Source organism: Onychostoma macrolepis, chromosome 22 (genome assembly GCF_012432095.1).
Source record: "Onychostoma macrolepis isolate SWU-2019 chromosome 22, ASM1243209v1, whole genome shotgun sequence".
Lineage (NCBI taxonomy): Eukaryota > Metazoa > Chordata > Actinopteri > Cypriniformes > Cyprinidae > Onychostoma > Onychostoma macrolepis.
This window is the reverse complement of record NC_081176.1, coordinates 9970664-9984512: the sequence shown is the minus strand read 5'-3', so window position 1 is coordinate 9984512 and position 13849 is coordinate 9970664. Positions and strand designations below refer to the sequence as shown.

Sequence of the window (13849 nt, the reverse complement as noted above, 5' to 3'; positions counted from 1 at the left end):
GTAACTAGGTAATTAATACATTGAAATGACATTGAAGTATATTTTAGTTCACATTAATTGCTTATTCAGAAATAAATATTTACCATATTTCAAAGTACATATAAAATATACTAAAGTCCCACTTAAGTGGTTCAAAAATATCACTCAAAAGTTCAACTAATTGCATTTAATGTAATTTTAAACCGTAATATATTTGAAATCAATTATAAATAGCATGCATTTAGGTGGTTGAAAACATTACATTTAATTCGCTCTTAAGTGTATTGTTAAGTGACATTAAAGTATATTTTAGTTAAAATGAATTGCTTGTCAGTACATTAGTAGTACACTTTAACCATATTTTAAAGACACTAGAAGCAATTATGAAAGTACATATAAATATGTACTAAAAAGTCCCACTTAAGTGTTTTAAAAAAATCACTCAAAAGTTAAACTAATTGCATTTAATATCGCTTTAAAATGTGATACATTTGAAGTTAATTACAAATACAATGTTTTTAAGCGTCGGAAATAGCATATTTAATTTGCACTTATGTGTGTTCTTTTAAAGTATTATTTCTGCAATAAGTACACTTTATAAAAGTATACTTAAGTGCACTTCTTTTTCACAAGGGACACAAGGGAAATGTGATTTGCACAATTAAATTACCTGGCAAAATAACAGGATTATAGATCTGGCATTGTATTTTTATTGAGGTCCATTATGTGATTTATGGTCGTTTTCAATATACAGAAAATGATAACCATATTATATCAGCAGCTGGAATCTCATATTTTGTGGGCAATCTGGGGCATAGCATCTGTTGTAGGGTTGTAGGGTGAAGTCAGCTAAAATGGACCACATTTTGATAAATGACTTATAATACCACCAAATAAGCTATGCATGAGATCTAATGATATTTTTATAAATTAGCATGGGTCTCTGAAACATATATATATATATATATATATATATATATTTTTTTTTTTTTTTTTTTTTTCATTGTGAAAAAGTATAATTGTTTTAAAATTATGAGTTGCAGTATCGGCAGGTACCTTCTTGAGCCATGACACAACAGTCAGGTAAAATGGGCCAGGTAATATCAGCTGAAACCTGTTTTTTTTTTTTTTTTTTTTTTTGTTACAGTAAATTGACACTATTGTCTTTAGTGTGCCATTGCAACAACACCATAAATGTATTTCATTAAATAGAAAGTTGAACAAATATTTAATTAAACAATGCAATTAAAAATGAACTGATCATGTTGTATAGGTGTGTGTTTCTGTGCATTGGTGTCTTTTGTGTGCATGTATGTGTGTATTCTTGTCAAAGGTTAGGACATCTTTGTAAAAAAAAAAAAAAACACTTTAAAACTTTATTTTTATATATAGCTATATATTAATGTATTTTTAAAAGACATATGTAGGCCTATATAAACCTAATTTTAACCGTCAATGTCTGTGTAAAAGTGTGTGTGTGTGTGTGTGTGCAGCCCATTTTACTGACATCTTCCTTTCTTTCCCTTTCTCTTCTCTCTTCTCGTCTCTCTGTTTCCTTTCTTTGCTTGTCCTCTTACCATACTGTCTGCAATGCAACTTTTTATTTATTTAAAAAAAAAAAAAAAGACTGTTATGATTTTGTATGGATTCATATATAGGCCTATAAACCTATTTTCACCCTCAATTTCTGTGTAAAAAGTGTGTGTGTATGCAGCCCATTTTAGCTTAACCAGCCATTTTTTTTTTTTAAACCAGCCAAGTTTCTTTTTTAAATTAAACTTTTTTTTTTTTTTTTGAAAGAGCATGTCAAAACATTGCTCATAAACCTTTGCTTTGTTGGTAAGCTTACTTACAATTGCTTTAGCACTCTTATTAGTGATGAATGAAATGCCAGGCTCAGTTACCTTACAATGTCTCTGACAAGCTTCATGTAACACTCTGCCCTGCCCGCCTTAAAAAACTCAGACCAATCTAAATTATTGTTACATGTCAACAGGTGTTTAAGCAACAATGCAAGATCAGTTATTGTGAATGTCTGTAATCATTTAAAGAGATATGACGATACAACCTTATTTGGCCCATTTTACCATTTTAGCTGACCTCACCCTATATGTTATGAATACATTAAAATGTCTCAGAGAACTGGTTTGAACTCAGTTCACTTCAGCATTTAGCTCTTTTTTTTAATCAGTAACAATTTAGTATAGAAATATCTGTGAGATGTCTTCATTTTGAAGTCATCTTTTGAGCTTTAGCAGAAAATCTTTACCTTGATTTTAGTGAGTCTTGACAAGAAAAGGAGTGTTAAATGGCCATATGTGCAGGTATATTTGATACTCATATTTGTGTTTATTGATCAGAAGTGTGGGTGGAAAGTAGGCCACCTGTTATATAGCACAAATGAAATCCAACGAAGCCTGCTGTTTTCTAACATCTTGTTTTTTTGAAGTCTCAATAATAGCATCTTCTTTTATCAAAATAATCACAAGGGAAGGGAGAATAAACCTTATAAAGAGGCCTTCTGCAACATAAACTGTGGGGACTGAAATGAAAACCAGCTCTTTATTTTCTAATGAGAAGAAGCAGGGGGTCTGATCATCTTGTTCTTGTTTCATACCGCTGTATGTGCTGCAACTAATTGCTCGAAATTAGTATAAGTTCATTCCTGTCAGCACAATGCAATTAAGAAAACATTATAAACTGCTGTGAAAGGAAATGCTCACATTTAAAGTACAATGACAAACATGTATGTTATTAGTGTTTGAGAGCCGTACTTCCGTATGTGTGATACTTCAACCAATCTGAAGATTGCCAGAAACATTAGGGGGTAAAATAAAAGTTTTTGTTTTTTTAAGGCCTGGAGGGTAATTGTTTCTTTGTAGTCACCATGGAAACATTTTACCAGGAATACACATATATTTGCGCAGCAAATTAAGGGATTGATTTTAGAGTGTGCTAATGGGAAAGAGTTTAATGATATCATCAGAGTGTTTGTGACCGCTGAAGTGTGACTTATGGACGCTGGCGCGGTCGGCAGGAAGCTGATCAGCCCTTTTAATCAACCGCAGTGAGTGCTTATTTGAACCACTTTGTGTGTGTGTAAATCTATGCATTAGGATGCACGCCCAAATGTCAAAATGAAGGACACAGAGAGAGATCTGATAATTGATCTGATGTGATTCTGATATCCACTGCAGTGGACAGAACTTTAAAAGTCGTTTTAACCATTCAGAGTTTTGTGCTTTATTCCGTGCAACCCCATAGATGACCTTTGACCCTTTCTTATAAGTCTCTCCTCTTTTATGTTATTGTGTTTTTATTTACAAAAATCTAAATTCAAATGGCTGAGAAAAGTGATGAAGCACACATTTAAAAGAAAAATGATTTGTGTTACTTTATTTTCATGTCAGAAATATTAGACCATCTGTAATGCAAGTCTGAGAACTGTTTATGAGTGTTTGTCTCCCTCTTTTGGATATAGTGTGCATTTATTCACATCCATTTGGGCTACTAATATAAAATATCTTCAGGAATTTATTTTTTGTTTTTGGGAGTGTTTTGGAATATTTACTGTTTTTGTATGTTTTAATTGTAAATCAGGAATCAATGTATTTGCACCAGAAATTTACATATACGCTAAAGCCTTGCCATAATGATTGCAGCTATATTAATAACATAAGAACCCACGGTGACGCGGGTGTCACAAAGGTCTTTTTAAAGCATTATCCCTCACTTTCAACTCAGGAAGTCCCTAAGTGACATATAATGAACACCCAGGTTCAGTCATGTGACAATGTGTGCATTTTTTGTTGCCATGGCAACATTTCCAAAATGGTCTGGTTAGCACATGTTGCAGTGTGAGTAATTTTTAAAACACTTGTTTTTGTTACTAAAGGTATGTTTCAACCCATGCGACAATTCTAATGTTTTAATAACATATCCTATATTGCTCTTAACCTGATTTTAATACATTTCTTGAGCAAATTGATATAAAACAAGTTACAAAGATATTGTGGTGACACGTATGTCACATCGGGCTCTTAACCTTATAAAAGTAGGTGGAATTTTGATGTGACGTATTTGTCACACTAAGAAAAATGGTAAAAATGGTAATGAGCTGCTCAATTAATTTAGCCGATTCAATTATTTTAGTGTTATATATATCCTGCTGCTCATTTCAAAGCATATTTTAGCAAATCTACACGCATGTTTAACATGTTGTCCTCCAGTGTGAGGTACTCATTTATTTTTATTCAGTTTGAATTAATTTCTGGTTAAACTATATACCTGAAAATGTAGAATGTTGATATGTTACAAAAGAGTTGTTGTAAAATTGAATGGTCACAGTTAAGTGGTTCTGAAATATGTTGTGGCAAAGCAAATAAAATGCAAAAACTGTGTTACTTCTGGAAAATGTTTTTGTTTTATCTCCCCAGAAAAGTAATCATTTTGATATATGTTGTGGAAAAACAAATAAACATTTAAAAAAAACATGTTATTTAGCAAAAAAAATGATACAATTTTTTTTTTTTTCAATTGAGGAATATGTAACCTGAAAAATGTATCATAAACGCCCAATGTGTCAAATGTGTAACATTACAGATATTTCACAAGGAGGGGTTGTATTTTAAAAACAACTGCAGAAACATGTTATAAGTGGTCCATTTGGTTTCTTTTATATGCCCCATAATTTTCCTATAAGTACAAATTGGTCTGGGTTCTTATGGGTTAATACAATACAAAATGTTTATTATTGATAAATATAACCATAATATAAATAAATGACTTTTTCTTTTCATTTTCTTTGTTATCTGATCTACATTTCTAATAATACAATATTATAGAACAATGGATATCTAATTCAATAATTATGTTTTTATTATATATGTATAATTTAGGCTTAAGTTATAATGTGAATAATTATAAATATTAAATAAATATAAATATATAATAAAATATAAATAAATAAAACAATCAATTAAAATATCGAAATAGTTATCCTTTATTCCTTTTAAATGACTTACATGAAATTGTAAGAACAAGTATATATAGCACAACAAAACTATTTTAAAACATATATTAAAATGGTAATAATAAAATATAAACCAAAAGCCAGGAAAAAAATAAAAAATAAAAATAAATATAAAAAATATATATATATATATATATATATATATATATATATATATATATATATATATAAGGTTAAACACTGGGGTATTTTTTTTTTTTTTTTACATTTCAAAGATTTTTATGCACAACAAAGTTAAATTAGGCTATATTAATTATAGTTAACCAGATAAATTTACAGTAGCGGATTCTTACCAAAAAATTACATTCATGTAAGAAAGGTAACCTAGAATAACAAATTAACCATGTAGGCTACAGATTTACTGAATACGAGAATCTGCGTAATAAAAATAAATAATGAAATAGAAAAATGATATTAAAAGTGATTATAGGTATTCTGACTTTTCCTGAGGAAGCTCGTTCCAAAAAAATCTAAATAAAATATTCTTCAGATGTCTTCAGTGCGCAAGCGGGATCTCTCTTCACCTCTCGCGAGACTCCGTCACGGCTCGTAGTTGGTGTTCTTCAGCTCTCGCGATACTCGTTCAGATCTCACCGGTGGTGCTCCGTCTGTTTGCGGCTCGCGGAGAAGATGGCGGCGCGTAGTGGTTTTCAGCCTGCGACACCCGGAGGCGGCGGAGCCCCGATGGGACCCGGGCCGCCGGTAGCCGGTGCAGGGCCCGGAATGGGTCCCGGTACTCCCTCAGGACGGATGGGACCTGGCGGCCCGCAGAACCATATGTATCGATCACCGATGCCCGGATACCCGGTAAGGCGCGAGGAGAACAAAGAAGCAGCCGGTCCTAAACCGAGAGGATTGATTTTAATGTTTGTATGCTTGATCTGTAGGTTTATTCAGTGCATAATACATTCAGACCGTTTGGAATTAATTATAAAGTTTTAAAACGAGAATATCTTTATTTTGCGCGCGTCCAGTGTTGTTGCTATGAGTGGGTCACTGCAAAGCATTAAACTCCACATGATTCCCTTTAAAAAAAAAAAAACTACAACAGATGATATCTTGAATTCCACTTGTAATTTGCATAAAGAAAATTTAATCACCCGTTAATTTTGATGATATTAAGAGAGTTTCAGCAGGAAAACTTAGATTTGTATGATACTGGGGCCTACAAGAACATCACCCTGGTAGGTTTGGTTGCATTGATGGCCAGTGTGTTTGTATAAACGTTTCAAATCATATATTATGCATGCAGCGTGCTTCAGACCACCAGTGGAGATACCTACGTTTAACATTTTTCTGGTTTAATACCTATTTTTAATTAATTGATTCTGAAGTTGAATGATCATGTTTTTCAGCATGTTTTGAGACGTTCTTAAAAGCATTTTGAGCTTTATTGAAGAGTTGGAATGATCAGCAATGCTTTTTTTTAGTGACCCAGAAACCAACCAATGTTTGTGTGCTTTATTGTGACTTCAGCATTCAAAAAGTTACTTTTAGGGTCACTAAAAGGCTATTGTGTTGGTCAAGGACTGTAGACAATATCACAAGTTTCACATTTAGGGGGAAAAATTTTGAGAATTTGTGCTGACCAGGTCTTGCATTCAAGGATGTATTATTTTTCTGTGCTTGTGTGAACTTCAGCGAAACCTTGAACACATGCACTCTTTTGTTTAGGAGTAAAGCAATAGTTTTCTAGCAATGCTTTTTTGTCCAGCGTAGCATTTGCGTTCTTGAGATTCAAGGTTATTTATGATTCACATAAAGTAATTAACACATTGCATTTTCTTTTTGGAACTTGATAAATGAACTCAACAGCTTGTGCACTTTTAAGTGCCCTTTTCAAGCATGAATAGACTCCAGTATTTGGCTCTTGACATTTACAATGTGAGGGGAACCATCAGCCAGAAGACTGGTGCTGTTTAACAGAATCATATTACTGAAAACAAACCACTAAATGCTTTGGTTGCTATACTGGTTGCCCTTTTTATGACCGCAATATAAAATCCAAGAATTTTCTAAGCATTTTTATTTTCTTTCATCAAATTCTTATTATATGTAAACATTTAAATTATATGTATTATTATTTGGTCAAATATTAATTTGAACTGTGCTATATGATAATTCTTATTGCCTTCACATATTACTCTGTAAATACAAAACCAAAACAAGAATTCACTTCACAACAGCCTATCTCCTGCTTTTTGTCCATTTGGATAACTGTCCTTCACTGCTGCCTTTGCAGAGACCAGGAATGCCTCCAGCCAGTCGTATGACCCCTCAGGGACCCTCCATGGGACCCCCAGGTTACGGGGCCAGTCCAGTGTCCCGCCCTGGTATGCCAGTCATGGACCCGTCCCGCAAGCGACCGCCGCCAAATCAGATCCAACAGGTCCAGCAACAGAATCGCAACCAACAGTAAGTCCAGTTAACACTTCAACTAATGATTAATTAACAGAATTTATTTTTAGTGCTTAAATAGATCCATCACTCAATGCAATTTTTCATTTCAGTGCCAAGAAGAAGAAAATGGCAGATAAAATCCTACCTCAGAGAGTAAGTGGCCATGAAGTTTGTTAGTTGTAACTCACCAAATGTGTCTGAAGAGTCTTTAATTGTTCAAGATGTGTAATTAATGGTGCAATTTGTACATTACAAGTAGATAGCCTTGATTATTTTTTCCCTGTATACTTTTCAGCCCATGCATGTAAGAAAAATTTTGATATTAGCTGAATGCATTATTTAGAAAGAAATAGAGCTCAAATAGACGCTAAAAACAAAGTTGTGGCGGATTGAAAGCAGCTCAACAGAATATGGTTCAAAAAGCTGTAGATGATCTTGATTTTCTCTGTGGCTTTATTTCAGATCAGAGAGCTTGTTCCAGAGTCTCAGGCGTACATGGACCTGCTGGCGTTTGAGAGGAAGCTTGACCAGACCATCATGCGCAAAAGACTCGATATTCAGGAAGCTCTCAAAAGACCCATCAAGGTACATGCAGATTCTTGACCAACATTGTCCTAAATCCTTTAGAAGAAAAGCTGTGGGTGAGCTTCCATCTTGAACTACAATTGTTTGAAAAATGACACTGTTTGTTTTGTGCAGCAAAAAAGAAAACTACGGATATTTATCTCCAACACCTTCAACCCTGCCAAACCGGATGCAGAGGACGGCGAAGGAACCGTTGCATCTTGGGAGTTGCGTGTGGAGGGACGACTTCTTGAAGACGTAAGTGAGGTTCTGTCATCTCGCAGGCTTTCAAGTTGAACTCTTTGTTTATTATTTTTGAAAACTCTGAATGTGTTTCTCTGTCTCAGACTGCTGTGTCCAAGTATGAAGCCACCAAGCAGAAGAGGAAGTTTTCTTCTTTTTTCAAGTCTTTAGTGATCGAGTTGGACAAAGACTTATATGGACCTGACAATCATTTGGTGGAGGTGAGATGCAGAAATGTGCATTTCTCAACTGTAGTGCTTTAAACTTAGTATAATGATGTACTGTCCACTAGATCTCTTGTATTGCCACTTTAGTGCCATTTTTCAGTTATTAAAGTGTCTTTGTCTTATTTCCAGTGGCACCGAACAGCCACGACTCAGGAGACTGATGGATTTCAGGTGAAGAGGCCCGGAGATGTTGGTGTCCGCTGTACTGTACTGCTCATGCTGGACTACCAGGTGATGACAAACACAAATTGTATACATAATACATGAAGTATGCTATTCCAAACTTAGCCCTTGTTGTTTTTCACAAACTACCAGCTGGTGGCACCATTCCACATTATTAGTAAATGTGAGTAACTTTGACTAATGGGATAAACTGTTCTTTTTCTAGCCGCCTCAGTTTAAGTTGGACCCCAGACTTGCCCGGTTGCTGGGGATCCACACTCAAACGCGGCCCGTGATCATTCAGGCCCTGTGGCAGTACGTGAAGACCCACAAACTCCAGGACCCTCATGAACGAGAGTTCATCAACTGTGATAAATACCTCCAGCAGGTAACAAACTTTGAAGTTTTTACCTCAGTAATCTCAGGTGTCTTGGACTGGAAGTGCCTGTTTAGACTTGACTTGATGTTTGAAACCCAATAATTGTTGGTCCTCCTCCTAAATCTGTGAAACCCAAAAATTTACAATTTGCCTCATTCAAGAGCTTTGAAACTCATTAGTTGCTTTTTCCCCTCGTTCAAGATCTTGGAAGCCCAATAGTTGGCAGTTCTCCTCATTCTAGATGTTTGAAACCTGATAATTGTAGGTTCTCCTCATTTGAGTTACCATATTTACACACAAGTGGTCAGTAATATTTACTTGGTAATATTTTTTTTGAAAGATAAGATTACCCAATTACCCCAGTTCTTTTCATTTTAGATATTTAAAACGCAATAATTATTGGTTCTTATTCAAGGTCTTTGGAAACCAATAATTGTTGGTTCTCCTCATTCAAGATCTTTAAAACCCAACAATGTTCTGTTCTCCTCGTTCAAGATCTTTGAAACCTGATCGTTGTAGGTTCGCCTTAAGATATTTAAAAGCCAAAATTCTCAGTTCTCCTTGTTAAAGATTACCTCAGTTCTTCTCACACTAGATCTTTGAAACCCCAAACTGTTAGTTCTCATTCACGATCTTTGTGAACCAATAATTGTTGGTTCTCCTCATTTGAGATCTTTGAAACCCAATAATTGTTGATTCTCATTGTTTTAGATCTTTGAAACCCAATAATTATCAGTTCTCACTCAAGGTTTCTGTAAACCAATACTTTTTGGTTCTCCAAATTCAAGATCTTTGAAACCGAATTATTAAATTCTCATTTTTTTAGATCTTTGAAACCCAGCGGATGAAGTTTTCTGAAATTCCTCAACGGCTGCATGCACTACTGATGCCCCCCGAGCCAATCATCATCAACCATGTCATAAGGTAACCATCGCTCACATGATGCGACTCAGAATTGCTGTTTCTGCCTCATCTGTGACCTAAACATCCTTTTGTATCTCAGCGTGGATCCCAATGACCAGAAGAAAACGGCATGCTACGATATAGACGTGGAGGTGGACGACACCCTGAAGACCCAGATGAACTCTTTCCTGCTTTCCACGGCCAGTCAGCAAGAGATTGCAGGCCTCGACAACAAGGTATGCAAGTTTCATATATGGCCGAAAGCCTCCAAAGTGGCGTCTTTGTTCTGGCTGGACAAACAGTCTTCAAAGTGCTCGGCACATCACTGCAGGAAAGAGCTCTGCCGTTGCCGTTGCACATCCTGTGCTTGTCTGCTGCATATCAAAGTGGCTCTTGGCAACACACCGGTCTGAATGTTTTCAAACGGTTTTGTTGCGGATAGAAGCCAGGGAGTGGTCCAGGAAAAAGCATCCTGCGTTCTGTCAGCTCTGGACATGTTTAATTTTCTTCTTCTCTGTTTGCTAAGAATCTTTAGTAGTCTAGTAACCACTTCAGGGATAGCAACCGGACTTACCGTGGATACGTTGTTGCCACAGTTACTACATGCTTGATGTAATCATGGTTTTCAGCTCGAGTGATTGTGAATTGGTTGAATTGCTAAGACAAATCAGCTGTGGGTTAAAGTTCAGTTCCTTAGGGTTCCTTTGTAATTTCAACAATACCGCACTCAATCAAAAGTGGAATGGTGATTCATTGAGTGATTATTATATTATTTGCATATTGACCTCTAGGCTTTTCAACTTTCACACATAAATTTGAGCATTTTTTTGCTGTTTCCCTTTGACCCAGTTGAACCACTAGTCAGTTTGCAACAGTAAAAATGTGTCCTTCACAGTCAGTGGTTGACCTTTGTATTTATTGCCAGTTTGTTTATGAAATATCAGACTACAAAAAATCTGTATGATAAGTAAGATGGAGTGTGATTGCTCTTATACAACAGTTCAATAAAGAACTTCATATTGAGTACACATACAAACTAGTGAACCAGAACTGTTTTATAATTAACATGGTGTATAATGGTAATCATGATCCCACGTGTATGTTTGCTTGTTCTCTCAGATCCATGAGACCATTGAAACCATTAACCAGCTGAAGACTCAAAGGGAGTTCATGTTGAACTTCGCACGAGACCCGCAGGGCTTCATCAACGACTGGCTCCAGTCACAATGCCGAGACTTGAAGGTGAGTCCAAATACTTAAAGTAGTAGTGGCATTACCACAATTTTTAGCCTGTTTCCATGATAATGCCATGTTTTATGGATACATGAATCTGGAAGTTCCAATTTATCTTATAAAACCTGCAGGGTTCATAAATGCTTCTGCTAAGTTCTTACTTTGCTTGTCGGAAGAGGTTGTTTAACCTTCGCCCAGAGCTGTAGTCTTTCTCCAGCTGAATGTTTGCTCAGCTGATTGTTACTTAGTGGACTGACTGGACTGTGGGGGCTGGGAGGGTGTTTCGCAGGCATTTGTATGGGATGCTGAATTTCTAAACAGCTAGGGAAAATAAAGCTTGCGACCATTTGCGCAATCATAATTTAACAGTCTAAAAATATAGTATCTGTTCCGAAGCAGTTGCATGTATTTCCTTGGGATTGAATGTTGCAGAAAGTGTGTTGCTTCAGACAAAAGCCATTAATCAGTAACCGTTGCATCTTGTTCTGCTGACGTCTGAATTCGGCGCCCTTGCAGACGATGACAGATGTGGTTGGAAACCCGGAGGAGGAGAGGAGAGCCGAGTTCTACTTCCAACCCTGGGCTCAGGAGGCTGTGTGCCGATATTTCTATTCAAAGGTGATGCTTTAAACTTGTTTAGCCACTGAAATATTTGAAATCTCAAAGGTTGCATGGAAAATCACTCTTCTTTCTCTCAATCTCGTTCTCTTAGGTTCAGCAAAGGAGACAGGAGCTGGAACAGGCTCTTGGCATTCGAAACACATAAGCAAGCTCGCGGCCGTTACGACACAGGACCAGAGGGGGTTCTGGGTAGCAAATGTCCTGCTGCTCTGTGCTGCAGACGCTGATCACTACAGTTATATTACAGTTTATCTTGTGCTGTCCTGCTGTAGCTGCCGAGGAATTACCCTTATACAGAAACAAACTTATTTTTGTTGTGACTCCGCAAACTAACACCTTGTTGTCTGCTGTCATCCTTATTTTTAAATATTTCACGGTTCCCATGTGACTGAACGTTTGTCAAGATGATTTTGCGACGCTGTCACTTTGGAAAATTTAGTTTTCTGACCAAACTGACTGGCTGCTTTGGATAATTAAATTCCAAATCGCAAGAGTGCTAATGTTTGAGCCCATTCGCTGCTTTCCATATTAACCAATCAGTTGGAGGGGTCATTGTTTATTTTTGAAGTTATTGATATTGTCTTTGATATTTTAATGTTCTTATAATATTTGAACTTTATGAAGATCTAGTCTAGTTAAATATAGTTGGCGGATAATGACGTAGTTTAGTACCTCAGCTCTGTGAAGATGAATTATTTGGAGGAAGTTCCTCAAGTCTGTTGGTGTTAATGGCGAGCTTACTGGTTAACGTTTTCTGCAACACTCAGTAAATAAGACTTTTTCAGAACTCCTCTGTTCAATAGTCGTTTTAGATCCACAAGATTAGATGTACTGCTGATCGACCTGTTTGATTATAGATCCTTTGGTCACAAGCTTCGTCCTGGACTGTAAAGTACTTCCAATCTAACCTCGCTGTGATACGTATTAATACATTTAGAGAATTGCCTTTTATAGTTTTTTGGTTTGATTAATTATCGTCATTAAAGTCAACTTGTCACTCTGAAAGGACAACGTGAAAATCCTGCCAAGGCAAGTACTAACCAGCCATGGCTACCTACAAAATGTATGGGAAAACGGTCAAGTGTTTTAATATTTTATAGATGCGCTGCAGAGAGGCCATGGGTTCTTCCACACAAGTAATTCAAAGCGTTTAGAAGTCAAGTGCTAAAGACTTTAACATTCTGGGTAGTTTTAAGTTTTAACTACATTTCGTTGTTTTCCTAAAGTCATGCATTTGCTTTGATTTTTATATCTTACAATCTTGTTTTTCTTTATTTTCTTTAATGGACCAAATGTTGTATTTCTGTTAGCCCTTGTGTTATAATAAAGATAATCTTGTATCAATGATGTAATCGGTGCAACTTTTAATCTTTTTCCTTTGGTGCTCAGAACTGCAAGCGACAGATGCAATATACGAATGCTTATATCAAAATGCCAAGTCTCAAGCGCCACATCCATTTTCTCACGCATTGAAAAGTACCCTCAAATGAAAGCAAGAACACCCTTAGTTTAACTCTAATAAGATATTGGTGAAACAGATTTGGCAACCTCTCCAGTGGGTATTAGTGTTTGCACTCTGGACAGCGTCAAAAGTTTATATTAACAGCGTGTTTTTGGAGCGTTGTGCAATGTAGCTAACCACAGACATCTGTTGATTTCTTGAACACCTCTGATTGGCCCTTACGTTCAATTTAGTTAGAATTCACTCACAGATTCACTTTCCAAATTGCAGTGGCATACTGATAACTATAGCAATGAACGGGAGAAAAATATTGCCTATATGCATTACGCATTGTAAATGCAGACTAATCGATTTATAGGAAAATATTAGAATTTTGGTTTCAAAATGTTTTTTGAAATTATTTGTAAAAATAATTCTCACTGTACACTGCTGTTCTTGTGGTGGTGAGAAGTTATTAGGTTTGTAGCACTGCAATAGTTGCTTTACATGTTCTAGCCCAAAACCTCAAGGCCGTGTACTTCACAACTCTTGATGACACACTGATTAGATGCAATTACAAACAAATTATCACACAAAACAGTCAATTACGTTAGATATTGTAAGTCTATTTTCTAATGTGTCATCTGTAGCCTGTATTATTGTAA

The 13849-nt window shown here is 35.9% G+C and overlaps 1 protein-coding gene across 1 annotated transcript; it reads left to right on the top strand.

Moving 5' to 3' along the window:
- The first annotated feature begins 5538 nt into the window (after positions 1–5538).
- smarcd1 (SWI/SNF related, matrix associated, actin dependent regulator of chromatin, subfamily d, member 1) lies at positions 5539–13095 on the top strand. The gene is made up of 13 exons (XM_058760852.1): positions 5539–5818; positions 7254–7426; positions 7522–7564; positions 7874–7996; positions 8111–8233; positions 8323–8439; positions 8575–8676; positions 8834–8995; positions 9813–9910; positions 9990–10125; positions 11009–11131; positions 11639–11740; positions 11835–13095. The coding sequence occupies exons 1-13, from the start codon at positions 5642–5644 to the stop codon at positions 11886–11888; spliced, it is 1533 nt and encodes a 510-aa protein (XP_058616835.1). The 5' UTR covers positions 5539–5641; the 3' UTR covers positions 11889–13095.
- Positions 13096–13849: the final 754 nt, after the last annotated feature.